This window comes from Herpailurus yagouaroundi, unplaced genomic scaffold (genome assembly GCF_014898765.1).
Source record: "Herpailurus yagouaroundi ecotype Mexico unplaced genomic scaffold, PumYag 163, whole genome shotgun sequence".
Lineage (NCBI taxonomy): Eukaryota > Metazoa > Chordata > Mammalia > Carnivora > Felidae > Herpailurus > Herpailurus yagouaroundi.
In genome coordinates, this window is record NW_024412404.1 from 9159659 (window position 1) to 9184790 (window position 25132).

General features: G+C 36.1%; 1 protein-coding gene across 2 annotated transcripts in view; it reads right to left on the reverse strand.

The window, feature by feature from the left end:
* Positions 1 to 25132, reverse strand: part of CTNNA3 (catenin alpha 3) — a 1766595-nt gene that overhangs the window by 1575182 nt on the left and 166281 nt on the right. For both annotated transcript variants that reach the window (XM_040485152.1, XM_040485151.1), the window contains exon 5: positions 24145 to 24264. In XM_040485152.1, coding sequence (XP_040341086.1) covers positions 24145 to 24264 — 120 coding nt within the window. The remainder of the gene's footprint in view (positions 1 to 24144; positions 24265 to 25132) is intronic.

Sequence of the window (25132 nt, forward strand, 5' to 3'; positions counted from 1 at the left end):
GCACTGCCTCGCCGCCCTTCCTACCCTCTTCCGTGGGCCTCTCGTCTGCACTTGGCTCCGGCGACTCCGTTCTGCTAATCCTCTGGTGGTTTTCTGGGTTATTTAGGCAGGTATAGGTGGAATCTAAGTGATCAGCAGGACACGGGGTGAGCCCAGCGTCCTCCTACGCCGCCATCTTCCCTCCTCTGAAACTCTTAATCTCAAAGACTTCTGCAATTTATTATTGATTAACATGAGTTAACACAGCAGACATTCAAACAATGCAAACAGGCAATAGGTAAAGGAGCCTGAGCTCTAATCAGGTTTTTTTTTTTATTTTTTATTTTTCTTATCTTTCCCTTTTTTTAGTAACTCTTTTAAGGTACAATTTACATATAATCAAATACACAGATTTTAAATAAACAAATTTGATGAATTTTAAGGATATATAAATCTTATCTAAAAATAATTAACATATAATTTTATATTAGTTCCAGGTGTATGATACATTGAGTCAACAATTCTGTATATTACTTAGTGCTTACCATGCTAAATGTAGTCATCATCTGTTTCCATAGTTTGGTGAGCTGTGTTTTTTTTTTATTTTATTTAAATCCAAGTTATTAACTTGGTAGTCAGCTAAATACTTAACCACTACTCTTGCTTTACTATGTATTTCTGATTTCTGCATTTGTGTTTGACTTCTGACCTATGACTTACTTTAACCACTAGTATTTGTATATGCATTAAGTTTCTGCTTCCCTCCCATACTGTAATAGGTCCTTGTATTCCCAAGTTTAACTTCCATGAGCCTCAGTGTTCTCATTTGTAAGATGAAGAAAATAATGGTACTATTGTAAAGTTAGTCCAAGGGTCATATGAAATAATAAGTAAAGTGATTAGTACAACCTGAGATAGAAACAGCTGCTCTATAATTGCCTGCTATATTCAAGTACAGCTATACCTGTGGATAACAAAGTTTTTTCTTTTCATTTTGTTCTGCATTCATAGAAGTAGTTAAAACCATTTTCTACCATAAGGTAGAATTATGGAGTCCCTCCTCACCCTTATCTTCTGAAGATTAAGTAAATTCAATTTCTTTCTAATGAGTCATGTTTCTTCACCCATTAGTCATTTTTACTATTTTCTTCCATTTAAGTTCTGTCAAAAGTAGTTTGTAGTTTGGAAAAAAGAATACAAATTTCCAGTAATGATACCAAATGCAAAAAGCATTTACGAAAACCAATCTTTCCAAACAATTATCTGGAGCACCCAATCATAACGTAGATCCCTACCAATGTCCTAGGCAGTACACCTCGCTCTAGACTAAAGGCTTCAGAGAAATCAAATACTACTGAGTGCACTAAGTTCTGAAGAGCTGCTCTAGCACCTGGATGCAGGAGGAAAGAGCGGCAACAAGGAAGCCTGCAAGTATCAGTTTTCTGTAGGTAGTTCAGTTAAGAGCTAGATAAAATTGACCATCCTAAAACCATTCTGGTTTGACAGTTAGACATTCTCCTTGACAAAAATGTCTCCTCCATTGGCTGCCAAGTTTCCTGATCATCCCAACACCACCTCCTGTACTTTCATTTCAGTAAGTCTTTGATGCTGAGAGACCAGCCTATAGAACAGGAAACCCATGGAAGTGTATGTGTATCCTGAGTCTCAGCTTCTGATCAAATTGCCCAAGTCACAGTTACTGAAACATAAAGGTGGCCCACTTCACATAAGTTAGGTGTTAAGTGAAGAAAGGAATGTAAAAATCATCCAGGTCAATCAGGTACTATTTTAAAGGAAAATTGGCCATTGTGTTTATAAGCCACCTCACACTCTGGGTGGTTCCCCATGGAAAAAAAGAGAATGCCCTTGGAAGAGCTGGAGTTGTAACCCAGATCTCTGAGAACATAGCTACAGCTGGAGGGAAGTGCTGTGCACATAATGGATAAAGAGCCCAGCAGGCAACCTCATTCCTGTTGGAGGAGCAGAATCTCACATCCCATTCCTATAGAAGGACCAGAGCATTAGCAACCCCACACATCTGGCCCAGGCAGTGGTGACCCTCAGCTCTACCCCTAGCCATCTCTAGTCCCTCGATATCACAGGGAATCTAATGAGAAGATATGGGAGTGTTCAGAATTGCTGTTATTAGAGATTTGTGGATGAGGGGGGCTCTAAACTCTGAGGACAAACATGAGGGTACCTCTATGAACCCTAAGTTTGGAACAAAAGAAGAGGGCATCTTACTAACACTAACCATTTAATAGGGATTAGTGCATCTGAGTATGTTTTAAGGGAAGTGGAGGTTGAGGGATATTAGAAATACAGATCCTTGTCAAGTTACTAAGTTGGAGGTTTCTGGGAAACTAGAAATGGCATAGGGACACAGAGCATGCTGAGAGGAGAAGTGTGAAAGATGGGGAAATAAATAAAAACTTGGCTAAAATGGGGTACGAGGATTGTATTCAGAAAATATAAGGAATATTAACTTTTTTTTTTCGTTGTTTTTTTTTTTTTTTATTTTTTGGACAGAGAGAGACAGAGCATGAATGGGGGAGGGGCAGAGAGAGAGGGAGACACAGGATCGGAAACAGGCTCCAGGCTCTGAGCCATCAGCCCAGAGCCCGATGCGGGGCTCGAACTCCCGGACCGCGAGATCGTGACCTGGCTGAAGTCGGACGCTTTACTGACTGCACCACCCAGGCGCCCCTGGAATATTAACTTTTAAAAGCAAGAAATGAAGGCACTGAAAAGAAATAAATGGCTCTCTAAGAGGCCATATGGGCCAGAGATTTCTTGAATTGGCTGATTTCTTTTTATATTTGTTTCCTAGTCTTCTCTAACATGAATCAGTACAGCAAGTATTATATACGCAGCAAACCAAACTAAATTTCCTTTATAAAACAATTATCTTTATATCTCCATTAGTGTATCTTTTACAGATTTCCTTGGGAGTGTTTTTTATACAACTAAGATTCAACTTTCACTTGTAGTAAATTATTCAAATTAAATCCAAGGTGAAAAATGTTTTGTTAAATTACTAAAATACATTTTATAAGGTCCAATGCTGATTACAAGTGAATAATTTCCCCCACTCCTTAACCAGGCCACCTCTGCAATCACCATCCATATAAACAAATCAATCAGTTCTTATGGTTGAGAAAAATGAACCATTACTTCTAAACCTAAGTTGCAACTTGTCATTTTGCATTTGAGTATTTATTCACTGAAAGCCTATGTGGCAGGTGATCTTTGCTCTTTAGACAGGAGCCAAACACTTAAGCATGGAAAGAGGCCAAGAAGAGCACCTTGGCCTACCTTCTCGGGGGCTTAGATAAGTATCTGGAGAAAATCAATATCATGGAAATGAAATGCCAAATTGTTTTAAAAGTGCTTAGCTCTCATTCTTGGACCTAGTACTTAGCTACTTTTCTTGAAGAGAAAACTTATCACAAATGTCTTTAGCATAAAGCACCAATCTTGCTGTAATTTATTCTCCTGAATTTTTCCACAGGCCATAAGATCTGAAGACCTTAATTTGCTTTGTGTCTCTTATGTCCTAATCTGAACTATGGTGAAATTAGTGCTAAATCTCATCTTTTCCCTACCTTTCTTAATGTTAAGCACTTTGTTTTTCAAATTGATGCTGTTAGACAATTTAGGTATTGCAACAGAAATGTCACAACACTTAACAAAGAATGTCTCAAATTATGTTTTTCAAGGAAAGAAAATAAATTATATTACCAGGGGATAAATGGGAACATTGTTTTTGCAGTTGTCTTAAAAATCCAGATAGCCAAGGAACTGGCATCTGTATAATTCCAAATCTCCCAGCACATTCTCAAAAAGAAAAAATTAAAAAACAAATAAAACTACACAAAACCTATGCCTCCAATATAACCACAAAGGAGAAAACAATCTAAATTTCAAATTACATTTAAATAGAATATTAATACCAAATCCCAGCATGCTAATGCTTCATAATCATTGTGCAAGGCTCCCTGGAGAACACAGACGGTCTAGGGAAGAAAACTGCAATGAAAATAGAAGAGAGAACCCAGCACCAATATTTACGATTGATCTAAAATCACAGCTAGGAAAAATAATAATAATAAAATAAAAATAAAATCAGAGCTAGAAAAACAAATTCCATCCTAATTACAAAAATGCTGAAAAAAGTCCTAGTAAATGCATGGGACTAGTACATGGGATTCTAAGAATCTTAGAAAGGCTTTGGAGGAGGATAGGGTAAAGGGAATGGAGAAACACTCTCTGGAAACTACACAGTGAACATAAAGAGAAATGAGAAAGAGAAAATCAGGATGCTGAAAAACAAAACAAAAGGGTATTTTAAAAACTAAAGGATCCATAGCCCTTGCCCCATACCCTTCCAAAAAAAGCCATCCAGGAAATAAACTATATTTTGCAACCTTGACAGAAGAGCTTAAACTAGGAATCCTATAAACCATCCAAGACCATCACAGAAATACAGGCTCAAGCAATCTACAAGTATAAAAAGTAACATAACAAGAAAACATAAATAAGAACCAAAACAACTCAGTTCATGAAAACGCTACCCACCCACCCCCAAATAATAGGGAGGCAAAAGAAAATGGTAGTGCAATACTCCAAACTGAATTGAGTAGCCTCAAAGATTATGAAGGTTTCCCACCAAAAAAAAAAAAAAAAAAAAAAAAGCTCTGACACAGAGACAGAGATACACACAGAACTATGCAATTTATGCAATTACTTGTTCACATAACACCAGTCATTAAAACATTAAACTAACTTTTTGTCCCTGGAATGGTTCAAGGTGTTGAGGAATAGAGAGGGAAGAATTTTCTCTATGACTTCAAGGAGCTAATGTGAAAAGGGACAGAAAAATACAGTATGACAAGTGATGTGATAAAAGTATGCATGGAATATTTTCAAAACACCACAACGTGGCATCTACCCCAAATTAGGAGCAGTCAAGTCTGCAACTTGAAGTACAAGTAAGAGCCAGGCCAGGAGACTCTGAAAAGAAAATAAGCATACAGAAGTAATAGTATATGCCAAGGCATGAAGCCAGAGGAAATGTGATATGTTCAAAAAACTACAAATATTCTGATATGGCTAAAAACAAAGCTTTTATTGGAAAATGAAGGGCCTTAAATGCCTTATAAAATTTGAATTTTATTCTAAAGGCAATGGAGAACCACTGAAGGATTTTACATGATGACATGCTCAGATTTGCACTTTTAAAAAAACCTTTCCAGCAACAATATTTAAGGCTGAGTTTAAAAGGAGTGAAACTGAATGCAAGAAAATCAGTTATCAGGCATTTGCTAAGGTGGGGAATACAAATGGAAGAGAAAGAAGGAGTAGGAATGGATGGTAAGAAGAGATAATGGAAATTTGGGGTAGGTTGAGCTTGAAAAGCCCATTAAATAACCAGATAAAGTCTGGAATTAAAGAGAAATATTTGAAGTAAAATGAAGATATAGGAATCATCCAATTATTGATTAGGGACACTTATTTAGTCTATGATATATGTGAGATCACTCTATAGTGTATGTAGAAGCTACCAAACAAAAAGTAAAATGAAGAGGAAGGAAAAGGAAAAAGCAGTCGTGTTCTGGGAAACATCAATATTTATCCTGGGAAAAACTGCAAAGTATTTACATGGTAGAAAGAAAATTTAAAGGAAAAAAGAAAGAAAGAAAATTAAGATTTATAAGAAGGAAGGCCAACTGACAGTGTTAAATGCCTTACAGAAGTTAAGTTAAAAGGTCAACTTAAAATTGTCAACTGGATCCGTGATAATAACAACAGTGCTGGCGTAACTGAAGGGCAGAAACCAGATTACTTAGAAGTGAAAAGTAAATAAGAAGTTTAAAAAAACTATTACATACAAATGCCTCCTTAGAAAGGTTTGACTTTTGATTCACTGATATCACTAACCTTTCATATCACTCATTTCTTCAATAAATATTTATTGAGAAACATTCAATATGAAGAAAGACTATGTGCTTATATTCTAATGAAGAAAGCTGGGCAATAAACAACAACAGAAATTAAATTTACAAGACAACCTCATACAGTGATAAGGGTTATGGAGAGGCCAGGGGGTGGGAGATGGTTCTTCCTTACATGGATTAGAGAAGTCCTTTCTAAGGAAATAGTATTTAAGCTGAAAACTAAATTATAAAGGCAACTTGTTATGAAGCTCTGATAGAAAAGCATTCCAAGAAGAGCAACAACCAGTGCTAAGGAGAAAATAACAAGCACATAATTCAAACTTTCCAAAAGAATTACTAAAGCTGGTACTTAATCTGCCCTACAACTGTTGATAAAATCATCTCCTTACTGAGTCCATTGGCAATACTGCTAAGCTGGTCAAGACAGAACAAATCAGCTAACTCATATTAAAATGAAAACATAAGGAATCATAAAAAAGAAAATTGTCATAGAAACCTTCCCTCACCTATATTTAACAACTCAAAAACCACTGAAGTATTCATGTCCACTGAATGAACAAAAATGTTAATAACAGATTGCCCTAAATCTGAAAGCAGTTTGAAGATCCATAAAACAGTAAAAATTCCTGAACCTTTACCATGAAAGAAGAGCTTTTCAAGGTCATACTTCACTGGTCTCCTATTTTCAGAAGGCTCACCTAGCCCAACCCATGAAAAAAAAATTCACACAAAGATATTTTTAAAGCATAGCTTTTATATTAAGAGTTCGGTTTTATATGCTTAACATACATTTGAGGAAATATATATTTACATTTCTTTTCATTTATTTTCATAGTCAATTTTGGAATTTTTATGGTATCTGATTCTTAATGGGAATAGAATGCCTGTTAATAATAATTAGCTACAGGAAATATTCAATTTCCCTACTTCTATCCAAGAACTGATGTAGTTAAATAAGCAGGTTAGCTCACCTAAAATCTTTCAGAAACTTAGCTATGAGGAAGAGAAGAGAGCTAGGCCTGTTGCTGTAGCTGATACAGCTTTGAATGAAGATTGCTATGTTGTTGTTATTTGGACCAAACTTTAACAGGTTAAGAATATGCTAGGAAGGAAACATGAGTAGGAAAAGTTGAAAGTAAAGAGAAAATAGGCATTCCAAATGGAGCAAGGTCCTCATAGGACAGAGGGAAATGAGGTCCAGAACATAGAATTATTCTGGGACAGAAGAGGAAACTAAGTATAAGGAAAGGAGATTTTAACACTGGGATCTCAAATAGTTGCTGAAAGCCAACTATCCAAACCAGGTGAAATGCTTCACATAATGAAACTATATTCCACTGAAGTTCAAAAGTGAGGTGTTTTTTTAGTTGCTTTATGATTTTAAAGTTCCTAATAATTAGAGCTATTTAACTCAGCACAACATTCTCTAAATGACATCATTGTGTCACAGCACTATTTTGGCTAAACTCCCACTGGTTTAATTTCAGAAACACCCTTTGAATAAAATGCCAAGTTAAAAAGAAGTAGCATCTTATGATTTCTTTAAAATAATTCAACTAATTTCAAAGGCATGCTTCCTGGAAAAGATTTGTAAGTTTCCTTTTATAGGCTTGACCATAACAGAAGAGTACATTTGAGAAGAAAGCAGCAGCTACCAAACCACCCAGATTTTAAGAGTACTTTTCTTCATACAGTGAATATGTTGCTGACAGGTTCTTTAGAAACTGAATTTGGGGGTGCCTGGGTGGCTCAGTCAGCTGAGTAACTGACTTTTGATTTTGGTTTAGGCCATGATCCCAGGGTCATGAGATAGAGCCCGACATGGCCCCATGTTGGGCTTGTGCTGAATGTAGAGCCTGCTTAAGATTCTCTCTCTCCCTCTCTCTCCCCCTCTCCCTCTCCCTCTCCCTCTGGCCCTTCTCCCCCACTAGTGCTCTCTTTCTCTCTCTAAAATATAAGTAAATAAACAGATAAACAGACAAATAAATAAATAACTGAATTTGTATTATGAAGGCATTTTGGACCTGGATAAACCTTATTCTGCAACTTACTATTTGTGTGTTCTAGAACAAGTCATCAAATACGTTTACTTTCTTGTGATTTTCTTAAACTATTTTATTCTGTCTGTCCTAATTTGGCTGTCTCAGAGAGCCAGCCCAACCCATCAAGATGAACCAAGAATTGCCTCTTCTATGAAATATAATATTAACACTTGTTGTATGGCACCCACTTGTTACCAAACTTCACTGAGTAAAGTGCAAGCCAGTTTTATTTTTTCACCAGCTATGTGTAACAAAGAATAAGGCTTTTGCCAGATTTAGCAAATAAAAAAATCAAACATTCCCAGTTAAATTTCAATTTCCAACAAATAATGAATACTTTTTTTAGTATAAGTATGCCTTGCACAATAGTTGAGACATAGTTAATACTGAGAAAATTATTTGTTGTTTATCTGAAATTCAAATTTAACTGGGCCTACTATAGTTTATCTGGCAACCCTAACCAAAGTGATACTTCATCTCCCAGTTGGCTATGGTAGAAGTGGGATACAAAAGCCAAACACACACACACACACACACACACACACACACACACACACACTCTCTCTCTCTCTCTCTCTCTCTCTCTCTCTCTCACTCATCTAAATATCTGCTATCTTTCCAAATATCACAATGCTCCCCCATTCAGTCCTAGATTTGTAACTTTATAGCAGATACAAATTTCACAATCATAAATACTGATTTAACTTTTTTTCAGGCTTTCAGTATAATTAATAAATAAATAACTTATTTTTCTGCAATAAAATGATTTTTTTTTTTACTCTAAGCCCCATGTTGCTCAGGGCAGAAACTTAATTTAATCCTTTTCAGGTACACTCAGACCAATTCAGTGATTTCTCAGTCTATTTAGTTTTATAATTCAATTACATTCAGGTTTAAATCCTTAGATTTTTCTCCTGATTCTCCCTCCCTGGGGATGAGTCTAAGCCACAGGAGGGTTCATGCAGCTGCCAACACAGGACTGCTGGGAAGACAGTCATCTTCACCTCTACCTGGATCTGCCTTGGTCCTTCACTGGCCTCCTGTTCCTGATGTGACTCCTCCCACTTGGTCTTTAGCACTGGATAGCACTCGCTCAAATGGCATCTGGACAGTCTGCAGCTCTCTCAGTTCCCACTGCAAACTATGGTACTGGTGATCCTGGAGGTCAGCTATAACTTCCCTTACCCATCCTTCTTTAATCTGCTGCCCTTGTCTCCTCCATGTCACCAAGCTCCCTGATCCTCTCTCTCAGATGACTTCTGTATCACACTCTGGTCCCAAAGAAATTTTCTGATGCCTTCAACACTATATTAGAACTGGAAAAAAAAATTCTGACTTGAAAACATGGCAAAAAACACCTACTCTGCCTCTTAAGTTCCCTAGAAACCTTTCTACTCTCAGAAGTCCAGATTAGACCTGGAATTCACCGTTCATCTCAGATCCCCCAAACAGCAACGGAGTAAGTTCTATCATGTCTCCCAGCCTAAAGGAAGGGGGTAGCTGTGGCACACTGGTAGAAGACACACACAAAAGCAGACTACATCTAAGCTTGTTTTTTCCTGTCCAATGCTTTTTCTCCCCAGCTTGGAGGGGGTGGAAGGGAATAGGGGAAAGACAACCTGGTTATGCCCACTTGCCTCTACTTGCAAGATGTCAAGAATTGCCATTTTTTATTATCAAGGCTTAATTTGAAACTTCCCTCCAGTGTGGGCAGTCCAGGAGGAAAATGGGAAAAAGAACACGTCTCAAAGTAAAATTATGCAATATAATCTCACATTGTGCTTCTAAGAAAGTACCTTCAGGGCACCTGGGTGGCTCAGTTGGTTAAGCATCGGACTCTTAATCTAGGCTCAGGTCCACAGTTCTTAGCTTGATCTCACAGTTCATGTGCACGTTGGGCTCTGTGTGCAGACAGCGTGGAGCCTGCTTGGGATTCTGTCTCTCCCTCTCTCTGCCCCAGCCCCACTCATGTGGGCACTCACTCTCTCTCAAAATAAATAAATACACTTAAGAAAAAAAGAAATAAAGCACCTTGGATTCCATATTACCCTAAACTCTAAACTTTTATATATCAATCCCCCTTCATAATATTCCTTTAGCAGCTACCATGTGCTTTCTAGATTGGTTCCTCTACCTGGGAATCACTTATCCCTTATGTTCTCATCCGTAGTCTCCTTGTTAAACATTGTGCTCTTGTCACTCCCTTCAGACAATCCCACTGCCTGCACATTAAGCATTAGACATTCTATTTTAGTCCCTGTCATAAGAAACATTATGAAAATGTTTGTGGGGGTAGAGACCAACCCAACACGCCTGGTCTTATGTGACATTATCAAAATGTAACCTGCTTTCACCCATCATTTCAAAACTCAGATCATCGCCCAATAATAACATTCCCATCACATGATTATTGCATCAATTAAGTAATTTAATATCTAACCTGTATAGTAGGTATTCCCATAGCTTCAGACAGAGGAAATCTTTATTACTGGAGAACGTCTAGTAGACACTGTCTCCTAACATTCCAACCTCTCTGTCAATAATCTGTGAAAGAACATTTATGTACACTAGAAGTCCTTCTGTTATTACATGAATAATCATCACTTACTGTTTATTAAAGTGAAATACTGCATAGTATGTCTCTTATATCAGAGCACCCTTGTAGAAAGTATTTACATAATGCTAAGAAGAGTCGATCTTCTTTCTGTAAACTCACTTTCTTTATAATTCTATTATTTTTTTTACAACTCCTTCTAGTAGAAAATGGTTTCCATGCATAAATAACACAGCTTTTATCTCGCTGTGTGGCAGAATTATATATGCCTTTTTATTTTCAGCAGACTAGGCTCACATAGTGGTGGGGATTTGTTCATGAATATATGGCTTGTGTTAGTGCTTAGGAGGAAGAGAAGTTTTAAAAAATAATAAAGTACTTTCTGCCTTTACTGAAGCTAAGTTCTAGGTTTTCATATAATTTAATACACTATCTCATTATTTTTTAATGCAATTGCCTTAAATTAAGACAAATACCATATGATTTCACTTAAATCTGAAATATTTTTTAAATGAACAAAAAAGGACTCTTAAATATAGAGAATAAGCTGGTGGTTGTCAGAGGGAGGAAGGCAGGGGGTTGGGCAAAATGATAAAGGGTTATTAAGAGGCACAAAGTTCCAGTTATTAAATAAATAAATAAATAAATTTTCTCACGGAGATGAAAAGTACAGCATAGGGAATATAGTCAATAACATTGTGGCAATAATATGGTGACTATACTTACCATGGTGAGCACTGAGTAATGTATAGAATTGTTAAATTACTATATTGTACACCTGAAATTAATGTAACATTGTATATAAAGAATACTTTAATACATTTTTTTAAAAAGGGACAAACACGGGCAAATAAAACATTCTATTTTATTATGTGTCAAAATTGAGTTAAATATGGCTTGAAATCTTTTACCAGTAATTACTGGGGTTCTGCCCACCTCCACTGGGTCAAAAAAAATCCAAACTTCCCAAACTACTGAATAATAATTTTGAGTTTCCTTTTTAGGAGGAGGTTCACACCCCCTGTTATTTATTCCAGCCCTGACCCATTAGAAGCTTTGGTAAAGCCAATTTTGTTTAGAGTATATTCAAGTTAAGGAGAATATTCATACAGGTGAAATGAATATTTCACTCATAACAGATATGAAATGAGTTATTGTTTAGATAACCAGGTTATCTGTTACATAAAAATTTGTAATTGCTTATAATATGCTACAATGAAATGAATCCTTAGCATCATCCTAATTCCATCAATTTTGGAATATAGTTCACAATAAGATGCAGCAAAAAGAAATGTATATTGTGTTTTTCATTAATTATCATAAGCTATATATTATTTATAGCATCTATAATTCCCTTGATACACACATTATTTTCAGAGGTCTCCTAAGGAATATGCACTTTACCTTCAACACGCTATATGTCAATCTTAACTACATTTTCTTTTATTATTCTGAAATGTGACTGGTATTTTCAGCTTATCAGTCTTTAAAATAAATATGTTTTAATGTCATATTTTATAAAAATGTTACCAGTCTTATCTATTTATCCTAAAACTACTCATAATTACTCATGCCCTGAAATATCATCAACAGTGTTTTTAATCTAAGAGTTTGATCTTAGAGTGTGTTCATTGACCTCAGATCTCATATAGAGCCATATGCAAAAAGTATGTACATTAAAAATGTACAATGCAGAATAATAGCATCTATTCCACTTACACCAACATTCTTGAAAATTGTCGTTTTCAGGTTTTTTTCATACTGATACCCTAGTGACATTAAGAAATTACTAACTTTCAGTAGCAGTAATGTACACAAACAGTACTCATTATCAAGGGTAAGAAATAAACCTTCCAAAACTTCTTAAAGATACGGAGTAACAAAGATATCAAGATATCCTCTACGTCTGCAGGGCCAGATTTATGGAGCAGAAGAAAATGCACAGCCACTGATACAAGTCAGTCATAAGCACCACATGCTCACAAGTGCTAACTTACTTAGCATACGTTGCTTAATACAGGATCTAATTTTAGGTTTCCTTCCTTCACAAACACCCTACCACTGGTATAATTCTATCTTCTTTTTCATGGATCCCATTCTAAACCATTATTTTAGTGGTCAAATATCTTAAGTATCTTAAGCCAGGAGTTACATACTCCCTGTTTTCAAGACAAAGATGTTTCCTGACAGATTTCAAAGAGTTTCCAAAATAGATAATTTCTTCTAGGTTTAAAACAAAGTTCAGGTACATTTAATTCATTTATTCAGCTTAGTCTATATTAATGTTACCCATATCCTAAGTAAAATAAACATAATTCCCCAGTTGTTAAACGAATTTAACCTTAAGTATGCCTACTCTTACCATATGGTGTAGACATACATTCTTATTAGAGTGAGCAACAGGCAAACTAAAACTTTCTGCCCAATATTTTCTCAATACAGCACACTGCTGCTTATCAAAAATTCTCTTTATTTACATATGATACATAGCATAACACCCCAGGACTTTCTGCTTTGATCCAAAGTGAGAAGTGATGCCTTTACCCTGAGAAAATGAGCCTCATTGAGCTTACACTCAAAAGCTGACAAAGAAGGGGCACCTTGGTGGCTCAGTGGGTTAAGCAACTGACTTTTGGTTTCAGCTTAGGTCATGATGTTAAGGTTCATGAGATCAAACCCCTGGTCAGTCTCTGCGGTGACAAGACAGAGCCTGCTTGGGATTCTCTCTTTCCTTCTCTCTCTGCTGCTCCCTCCCTCCTTCCCCCCCCCCCCCACCCCCCCGGGGGCCTCCTCTCAAAATAAATAAACTTAAAAAAAAAAAGCTGACAAAAAAGACGCAAAACTTGGGAAATTTACCAAAGTATCATATTTAGTTTCTCTCAATTTTTACATGATGATTATAAGAACTGCCAAAAGTATCCTATTATTTGTAGCTCCCTTCATTAATGTATTTTTTTCTCTTTCAAATCATCATTCAAATTTTTCCTTCATAGTGTCAGCTTCCCTGACACACCCTTTTTTAATCAACTCTAACATAGGAAAAAGACCAAAACTCAATTATCTTTGATTTACAAATATAAATTTAGGATGAAGACACAAATGTATAACTATCAGTGATGAAACATGCAGTGGACCATTTCATTCTTGTGCACCAATGAAAGTACCAAGAAAGATTTCGGTAATTTCCAATGTTTGAATAGGGACCTTACCACAGTAGGGATAAATACCATTATCTAAATCAGAGTCAGGAAATAAATAATTTCTTCACAAAGCAAACATTAAAATTAAAACAATGCATAACTCAAATTCAGAGCACACACACACACACACACACACACACTCCCTCAAAATAATCAAAACGGTTTCATCTCATGAACTGAGTACTTCCTATCAACAATCAGCACCACACTTGGAAACCCAGCCACAGGTCAGCTGTTGATGCTGTATGGATGCAGCCACAGATCATTACCTACCTAATTGTGTATATATCTAATAGGTTCATACAGCTCTTTTGGAACAAAGGTTTTATAATGGAGTAAATGATAAATACTTAACTATGGTACAACCAGATGCTATAATAACATGAGCAGCATTTATATAGAGAATATTAACTTGTATGAATGCTGTATTTTACAACAAAGAAAAAAGTTAGATTCATAAAAATACAGTTAAGGAGAAGAATGCAGTGTATATTATAGGTTGATTGTGGCATCTTGCTAAAATCCCATAAGTGATACTAAAAATATTAAGCATAATATAGTTAATAATATGGTCAATGAAAAAAATTCAGCTATTTGTTTTCAATAGGAGAAAGAAAAGCTACTTACAATGTAAAAATTCAAAGATACCCCATCTAAATTGTAATATGACTCTGAAGAATATTAACTATATTAATTTCTATGGTTTTTTTGTTATTTCAAACCAGAGTGTATGGAAGAAATCCTATATATACATATACCCTTGTAAACTACTGATAAAGATGTGGAACAAACCAGCCATGTTGCTCCATCTTCTGGTGGTATCTCCCCTTACCTAGATGTATATCAGCATGTGTTTGTACTGCTGTCACATTTGCAGAATGAGGAAAAAAAAAAGGAAAGCTGATTAGCCTCCTCCTAAATAGAAAGCTTGAAACTGTCCAAATATGGTATTTTAGAGAGCAAAAATTGAGTATGCTTTTAAAAAAATAAAGAAATAAACTGAATTTCTCATTACATATTAAATTAGCCCTCAGGCAATCAACCCCTAACAAACAAACAACTTAACATCTACAAAAGGCTGCATGATTGGTGTGTGCATGTTTAAAGCTCTGCTGTCAGCAAAACTGTTGGCCTCATCTTAGCAGCATCAACACTTTCTTTGAATTTCAGCCAGTAGTGCTTTAGGCGCACTCCCAGCACTACGATTAACACAGAGAGCTATAGCTGTAGCAGTAATCTTTTTGCCTGACAAGGATGCAGTTAACAGTCAATGCGATGTTTTCTGATTGTGCACACAGGTACAGAGGTACAACTTAGATACACAAATTTAAGAATATGTTTGAGATTATCATTTTCATCATGTCTATAGTAAGTATTTAAGCTTGCTATTCTGGAACAAATGCTGCTAATACCAGCTGGTCTCATGGTCAGTTTGGCCAACTCACAGTGGACACTGCAGGGCTAAAATACTACATCTTACTCTTCTTCAGCTCCTTGTACCTTAGACGCAACTGCTCTCATATTCAATCTATTCTTTCACTAGGGGTAAAGATGTACAAATAACAACTTCTACAACTGCTGAAATACATAATTTACAAAAACACAGTATTTATGTACACAAGCATGTCCCTTCACGTGACAGAGAAACACAAAAATAGCTATAAATTTTATGATAAAGGATACAATACTAAGGATGGCAAAAACTTCTATGTCCTACACATAGACAAAAACCTTACCACTGTATCATCACTCAGTCCAAAATATTTAGTAAGTACTCACTATATTCCAGGGATTGTAGTAGGCTTCTGTAATACAACTGGAAATAATTCTCCTGCAATTTATCATCTACACTCCCTTTATACTCAGAATGTGGTCCAGGAGTCAACAGCATCCGTATCACTGAGGAATTTGTTTGACTCTCCCGTCTGAATCAAACCTACTGAATCAAAATGCATATTTTAACAAAATTCCCCACATGATCTGTATACATAATAAAATTTGGGAAGAACTGGTTTAGAGGGCATTCGCTTGGAGGACACAGGATCTAGAAACTGTCGAAGATAAAAATTCTTATGCAATAAAAGAACAAAATCATGTTTTCTGTATTATTTGTGTATCCATGTACTGAAGTGATTCAACTAGATGATGCTTCTAATTTCTACCTCTTCTAAAATACTGTAATATTATTACACTATCTTTTCTTTTAAAATAAGAATGGCACTACTGAATGATTTGCATTTACAGGCATCTCAATGTCTAACAGTGTACATGTAAATTTAGATGTTAAAAGTATCTATATTCAGCACCCATATCTATATTCAGTATACAAACCAAAGATACTGAAGGATCAATACACAACTGGCTGACTTATCCTAAAGAACTCACAAAAGGACCAAAGAAAATGTCACTTCCTATTATTGTCCCTATGCTGCCATTAGCAAAGTATATAGCCTTGTACAGGGTATCTCCATGAGGAGATGAGGGCCAGAGTTTAGGTTCTTTGATTCTCTTATACCTTATTTGCTTTGCATCATAGGCCACCACAGCTCATAATCTTAGGAGTGAAAATTTATCCTCTCTGCACATGCAGATCATTTTCAAGCTACAAAACAGACTAGGGAAGATATCTCTTCAGAGTTAACTCTTAGAACTTTAATTCCTCATCAATAACCAACTTTTATTGATAATCTTATGGACTTAGGTATATCAACATAAAACACGCACAAATAAGTGCCATATTGATGCAAACACTAAAGTTTTTTAGCCTCCTGAAATTCCTATCAGCATTGTAAATTTTGAAAACAACCCATAACAAAGCATTAACTATTTCAATAAGCATTCCCCACTATAAAGTAGCTATAAGCTGCCCATGAGGGAAACTACCATAGTAAACAACCTTGTAAAAAATTAATAAATCTTCTCTGGTGCATGAAAATCAGCTAATATATGCTTGATTCAACAGCTTTCTACCTAAGTGCCACCAATAAACTGAACCCCAGAGACAACAGATGGAAATAGAATAGCAAACTTTAGAATTTAAAAGGTATCTCTATATTTGTACTTTACTAATTAACTAGAAGATACCTACTTGTCATGACTATTAACTATCTCCAATGTAGAAATCAAATTTTAGAAGGACAACCAATATATAATACGATTATTTGTTTTTAAATAAAGGATAAGGTTCTTACATAAAAATCCATATGGTTTTTTAACTTCAGACTATAACTATAGGAAAAGAAATCACCCTATAAAAATCTGCAGTTTATGAAGTCATGAAAATGATTTGATGGCTATTGCAATAAGCTAGAAATTAGGAAATGTGAATATTAATTCTGGATCTATTACTGACTCGGAATGACCTTGAATGATGTATCCAACCTTCCTCTCTCTCTGTACCAGAAAACTGAAAAATAAATGTAATGCCATGTGTTTTTTTTATGAGACAAACTGTACATCTGAATAAAAATGGAATTGCATATAGAGTGGATACAATAAAACACGTTGGGGTTGATTCAAACTTTCGTGTAACACGATCTTACAATCTTACAACCTTACACAATCTTACAACATCTTTAATACTTGTGCAATGAATTTTTAATAATGTCTGAAATGCTTTGGGATCTTCAGAAACAGTTTTATAAATGGCATAAACAATCATTTTACTTGATTGGGCAAATAAGAGACAGAATACCATCTAAGGTAGACATGAATATTTTAATGTAGCAGTCTTTGGTTGACTTATTCTTAAAAGGAATAATTCAATCAGAACTCTTTCAAGAGAGTTGGATTAATTACAGAACAAGGAAAGGATGGATCTTCTCTCAATTGAGCTATTAACATATTTCATCTAGCAAAAGCCACTGAACCGAATCTATTGCTTCTAGAACTATTGTTCTAGAAGCCTAACACCTCCTGTTAATGCTCATTCAGACTCCAATTACACTCTTCCTTAGACTGAATCTGAATAATCCCAAAAGCATAGGTACTTTATTTTTAAAAGTTTTAAGTAAAATGTATTTAGGAAAATATATTTTAAGTAAAGTATATTTAAGTAAAATACACTTCCATTTTAGTGTTAAGGTAATGCAAAGTTAGTTCTACATTATACTGTCCTTACAGATAAGCAACTCCTAGTGCAACATCATTGTATATCCCCCTATCCTAGATGATCCATAACATATGTATTGCCGTAAGTCTTTACATTGTTGAAGACTATTACTGGCATTCATCAATTTCCTCTTCTCTATATGCTATAGTACTACAACAACAAGCCTAACACTATTCAGTTTTGTTTTGCTACGCATTGATTTCAGAGGAGCCCTACATTGTTGTCTTGTGTCCTCAGAGTTCTTGAATTCCAAGGTAAGCCTACAATTATTCTCTACAGGGTCTATCATTATCCATCTAGAATTTTATTTTTCAATGCAAGGATACTAGCCTACAGTTATTCTTACTAAATGAGTTTTATCTAATTTGTTTCTATCTTTCCTCATTGATAAGGGATCATTTTAAATGCAATTTTTATCCTACAAAGTATTATGTACCCTTCTGGTTTTGCAGTTATCTGAAGGGATTAACTTACTCAGTTCAGTAAAAGAAAAAAGCAGTGCTTCATTCCTGAACATCATCACTAAAGAGAAAACAATATTGTGCTGAACAATACCACCTGAAACCACAAGGGAAGTTTAGGTGTATGGGACGTAACTATGACTACATTAGTTAGGATTTAGCCAGAACATTGGGTCTACGACCTTCCACCACAGATTGTCATAGCATAATACTCAGGACCTTAATTTTACTGCCCAAGAGATACTACCACAAAAACACAGTAGAAGCAAATAATGCAACTTTTTTCTCAATAGGTATCAACAGTTTTTGTTGTTGTTGTTGTTTTTGTCACACAGATCTCTAGCCCCTATATCACGTATATCCAGAAACATTCTATCTGATATGTTCAGAGCAGTGCTGGACCTTATATGCAGTACAAAAATATACAGAATAGAGAGCACATTCTTATGGAACTTACAAACCATTATTGAAGATGCATTATGAGAATAATACAAAACAACATTATAACTACCACTTGTACTAACCACATGCCAGACACGGTGCTAAGTCCTTTATATACTGATTCCTTTATGTATTTTAAAGGATTTAAAGCATTTACATATATACTTTATACTTCATATATTGTTTTCTTAAAATAGGCTATAAGTTAGGTATTATTTTCCTAACATTTTAAAAAAGAACTGTGGTGCCCAAGGTGGTACAGAGTAGTCTAACCAGATTTGGCTGACTACAAAGCCATACTCTAACTGGCACTACATGGATCTTCAATAAATATATAATCAATCAGATGCTAAATTGGATGACATGGATAAGAAGCTAAGAATGGCAAAGAAGGAAGAATTTACATATTGACTAGAAGTCATGGGATGAAGTGTCATGAAGGAGGCTAGACTTCAGTTTTGCTTTAAAGAATGATTAGCAGTTAAATAAGCAAATGGAAATACCAGATACTCTAAATACCAAGTTTTATAAACCTTATGAAAAGGGCAGAAGGCAAGAATAACATGGCATGATTAGGGAGACCAAGGGTATGTGATGTGTTCTGACATGGATGTGTATCTGAAGCACAATATTTTAATTTTATATATTTTCACATCAATATGTAAATGTGCTTTAGTCTACATAATGTCCAACTCAATAATGTCAACTTTAATTTATACCAAAGGACTTCAGAAGCCTCTGGAAAGGGGATGTGTCTCATAATGCTATTATAAATATTAAGGGTAGAAAAAGAGAGGAAGGAATTAAATTAGAGTACAGATAATCAAACTTTATTTTATTTTATTCCACAAAACCAAAACTCCAAGGAAATCTCTTGATTTATAACCTCTCAAATTAATATACAAATCTGGGCTCCATATAATAACTGAAGCTTACCATTACCATTCTCTATGTAACATTAGCCAGGAAGATAAAAACCAAATAGTCCAAGCAGATAACCTCCAAGATTGCATCTCCAGATAATAAAAACTGAAAAAGTCTCCACACTCTCAGGTTAATCTTGCCTTGTCATCTAGTTACTTCTGGCTGATTCAAACTAAAAAACCCATCACGTCATCTATCAGGGGCTCCTCTCACCTCTTCCAACTAAAGCTATTTTCAACATTAGTCTTTTTGACAGTAGGAAAATGTAGAGATGCTTGTGCCCCAACTTAAAATATAGCCTAAGGAATAGTTGAAGTATAAGCACTAACTCTTAAAGAAAAAAGAAAGGAAAGGAAAGGAAAGGAAAGGAAAGGAAAGGAAAGGAAAGGAAAGGAAAGGAAAAGGAAAGGAAAAGGGAAAGGAAAGGAAAGGGAAAGGAAAGAAAAAGGAAAAGGAAAAGAAATAGCTAAGATCACACCTAGAGGAGAGAAGGTACAGTAACTCCAAAAAATAAAGGTAAAAGATGAGAGCAAAGTACTCCAGGGATCCCTCTGGCCCAGGGAAAGAAATCTCTCAAAATGATGTTAAAATGTCATAGAAAGGGACAAGAAATAAAATCTAATGAATGAGTCCAAGAAAATATTTGTAATCAATTCACTGGTCATCCATAATTCATAATTAAGGTAATATTAACATTTTGTGCCTGTTTAAAGAAGTGGACGGAAAATGAAATATGTTAGGAGAAAAACTAAATAAATAAGGCAAGGGGCAATCTGTCAATCTTCCACATCCAGGAAGCCAAAGGGTAAATGCCTTTCTGAATTTTAAAAGTAGAGTAAGACACATCAATTTTAATTGCCTGGATTCTGAGGCCAAAACTTTGGGCATGCTTCCTTGTTTAAAATAACAACAGCACCAACAAGTATTTATTGAGCATTTGCCATGGGTCAGATACTGTTGTGAGCACTGTAGAGAATACAGCATTGAAGGTGACAGACGAGGCTCTGTCCTTATGGAGCTTACGTGCTGTCACAAAAAGGAATGATAAATATGGTTAGACCAGGGAACAAAGCATGACTAATTCTCTGGTAAAAAGAATCCTGCCTTATAAGGCAGAATCTTTCTTGCTGAATTGCAATTTTACAGAGACCTGAATCTTTTCCAGTAGGAGAAACTTACTTGTATGGGTTTAATAGGTTTGGAGGCCTTTTAAGGTGCAGGATTGGAGATAAAAGGCAAATCCTGTCAAGTCAGAGAAGAGTTGATGTTCTGACTCTTCCAACCCTGCCCGTCCTAATTCACAATTCATCTGTGACTTTGGTACAGAACTTGGTTAATACAACAAATTTCTAGAAAGCTCTGCTACATTTGGAAGCAAAATGAGAAGTAAACAAAATCTGTCTTCACTATTCTCTGCCATCTCCTTCATTTACGTCTTCTTGTATTCCTGTCTTTTTCTCTCCCTTTTTTCTATTTTAAGATTTTTTAAATTCTTCAAAGAATCAATGTTTTCATTTATGATAATATTTTCCCAGGTCTTATTCTTAATATCCCTTCACAGAGACAGGCTAGGGGGTGGGGGGTTGGGTGATCAATTAAATCAAGAGTTCCAGGGACATAGTGTAAAACCAAGTACAGTTTAATTTCCCTCACTTGAGCCCTCTTATCATATCCCTACAAGTCCCCTTCCCTCTTTTTCCATCACTCTTTGGTTCCTGACTTTCTTTCTACTCTATCATCCTCTTTCTCCTTCCCTCCAATTCCCCTCCCATCTTTTCTGGGTAGAAAAAAAATGATCACTGATAGGGAGAGGTGGAGTTGAATAATACAAAAGGATTGACAGTCTGATGTGTATGCAGTTAAATTTTGTCCCTTTGAGTTTAAAACACTGCCTTGTGTGAATAAATTTCACTAGAACCATGGTTACTAGACATAACACTCAGAAGATTGTGAAGATAAAGTTTGATGCATTTTCTTAGCTGTCTAAAGATATTCTTCCAAAAATCCTTTTGTGTTTTTGTATATATTGAACAATTTGCATGAGAGAAAGAGAGGCAGAGAGAGAAGTGTTTTGCCTGTTTTGCCTCCCACCAGGTAAGGTACTCCACTCTCAAAGGTCTCTTTATGCCCTGGGTCTGGCATCCCTAAAATTATCTTCATATTGCATATCTAGACCTCCTCACTTTCCTACCCCAGCCTGGCTCCCTGCAGGGATACTGGGAATAAGACTCCACCCAGGTGTGGAGTCCTACAGATTTATATTTGAAGCCCAGCTTTATGTCTTATTAGCCCAGTGACCTTAGGCAAGTTACTTAACTCTCTTAACAATTTTCTTGCCTTAAAATGGTGCTCATAAAACCATCCCCATTATATTGTTATCAACATTTCAGTATCTAATCCATATAGGTATTAATCACCATGTGTGATACATAATTGCCATTTAATAGTATATATGATGTGTGTGTGTGTGTATGTGTGTGTATATATATATATATATATATATATATATATATATATACACACACATATATTTACACCCCATGTGCCCATATGTTACTCATACACACATGCAATTTACTTATCTGTCCTCAAGGCCATCCTGTCAGAGTTCTGCCCTCCTGCCCTTGAAGCATTAGCATTTTTCCAAATTCACAATTAGCTAATGCAAGAATCTAATCAATGAAAATGTGCTAATAAGAAAGAATAAGAGAAGAGGTTAGTGACTACTGCCTGCCAACTCAAATATCCCTCAGTGGTAAAATATGGCTCTTGGAAAACAAAACTGTACTAAAAAATGCATAGGCCAGAGCAGTGACTTATGATGTGAATTTTAAGTAGCATCATATGGGAGATTCCTGTAGTAGTTCTCTGTAACTGTGACTGCTTCTGTACATGTGCTAATATGTAAGCCCCCACTAATTTTAAAATAAGTAAATAAAACTTCAATGGATATTGTGTCCTTTTCATATAAGTTAAATATATGCAGAGATACTCCATTTACCCCAGAACATTCTACAAAACAAATACACCTTCTCAGGAATACAGGGCAATGGGAAGGCTAAATGCCCATGCAATGTCAGTGACAGAGCAAACCCAGAACACAATTCCCTTTTCAAGTCAATATTTCTAGACCATACTGTGGTGACTCCATAAGGTGTAACTAATAAGTCATACAGAGAAAGATGGATACCATATGTTTTCACTCTTATGTGGATCCTGAGAAACTTAACAGAAGACCATGGGGGAGAGGAAGGAAAAAAAAAAAAGAGAGGGAGGGAGCGAAACCATAAGAGACTCTTAAAAACTGAGAATAAACTGAGGGTTGGTGAGGATGGGAGGGAGGGGAGGGTAGGTGATGGGTATTGAGGAGGGCACCTGTTGGGATGAGCACTGGGTGTTGTATGGAAACCAATTTGACAATAAATTTCATATTAATAAATAAATAAATATAAAAAATAATAAATAAATATAAAAAATAATAAATAAATAAATACCCAGCTTTGAAAACTCCATCCAAAAGATCCAAAATTTGTGAATTGGGCAATGGCAAGAGAGTTGCACCTTTTGCCACACTAACAGGAAAGACTCTTAAGTAATGGACTCGGTGCCTGCCCATACGAGTCAGCCACTTAGTCATTTTTCTAGACGCTATCCATCACTGAGCACATTGCCGAATTTCATGCAACCTAATTTAAACGTCTATCTGGCTGTTCTGATTGGAATAAACAATCAAAGTAAAAGCTTGACAACTCTGACACCTAGTGGCTGGGAAGAAACTGGTGAAGATCAGCTTGGGAAAATTAGCTAGCTAATTACGGCGGCAGTATCTTGCAAACACACAGAACTTAATGATAATTAATACATTTTTTTAGTACTAATTCTAAAAGCAATCTTATAAAAGTCTATTTTGGCTCTGTATTTATTTGGAGTTTAAAAGGAGGCTGAAAGACTTGCATTTGTAAAGTATATTTTCCTGTTCAAATTTACACGCAAAATTTCACTCATCTTCAGAGATCAAACAAGAAAACTAAAGGTTGATTCATACGTTGACATATTCATGATCCTTTCCCTTAATTTTGTATGTACATCTATATCCTTTTCCTGGTCATCAGGTGATTTTTCTCCTCAAGTATCCCCCTGTCAAATATAAAAGCCATGTGGCCAAGCCATCACAGAGGTTTCCTATATGCCACTGAGGCATCCTGAATCAAAGGGTAGCTATATCTTCACAAACCAGCAGGAGTTTTCTTTAAGAGAGCTATATGGACACATGTGGAACACCCCAAACTGCACATCTTAAAGCAAGGACCACAATGAATCTGTATGAACATGGCAGGTCAGCACAGCACAGCACAACCTATTTCTGCCCTAAACATTAGAAGGTACGTTTCCCCAGATCCACTTAAAACTGACAGGCAGGATGGTAGGAAGCTAAAGTGTTCATCTCCTCCACCAAGGAAAGTTCTGACTCCTACCTGCTGACGTTTGAAGGCTAAATAATCCAGATTTTCCAGTTCCTTCCCAAGCTTCTGGTAGGTTTTCTGGAGGTCAGATTTATTGGAAACGTTTTTAAGAGACTCAAATGTTCTTTGAAACTGAAATTGAAAACAAAAGTAAATCATTAGGATAGCAGCACATTTTCCTCGAATGCCTAACTAGCTAAAACAGGGAAAGAGTCAACACTGAGCCTCAGTTTCCCTCATTCATAATAGAAAGATAACAAATACTAATTGCCTTTCAATGAAATTTAAGAAAGACTGATTATAAAGGATTAGAAGCTGTATCATAAGAACAACAAACATTATTGCATGAATGGGAAGCGTGTTTAGTCTTCATTCCAACAAAAGAGCATACTGCATTTTCAAAAAATGGGTGCCTGGGTGGCTCAGTCAGTTAAGTGACTGACTCTTGATCTCAGCTCAGGTCTTGATTTCGGGGTCATGAGTTCAAGCCCCACATTGGACTCTGTGCTGGGCATGAAGCCTACTTGAAAAAAAAAAAAAAAAAGGAAACCTGTTTTAGCATACACCACTACTTCTAAAGAAAAAAACTGCAATGAATATATGATTTTAAATCATAATGAGGAAGTATTAAAAGGGCTCTCACATTCCAATCATGGAAACAAATTCATGTAAAGGTAGCTACTTGCCTCTACAGACATATCTATGCAAAATAAGTACCCTACAGTCCCCGGAGCCAAGCGCAGACAAGAGGCCTACGGAAGAGGGTAGGAAGGGCGGCGAGGCGGTGCGCCCTCCACGGACTGGCGGGAGGGAGCCGGGGCGGAGGGGCAGCTCGCCGGCCAAGCAGAGCCCCAAGTCTGGCTTGCAAAAAGCGGAGGGGCCTGACGGACTGTATTCCGACAGCAAGCGCGACTTAGCAGCTGGGAGGTCATAAGTTAACAGCTCTGCTCAGAAAGCGGGAAGGCTGGAGGACAAAGGGAAGGAAAGCTGCTGAGCCCCC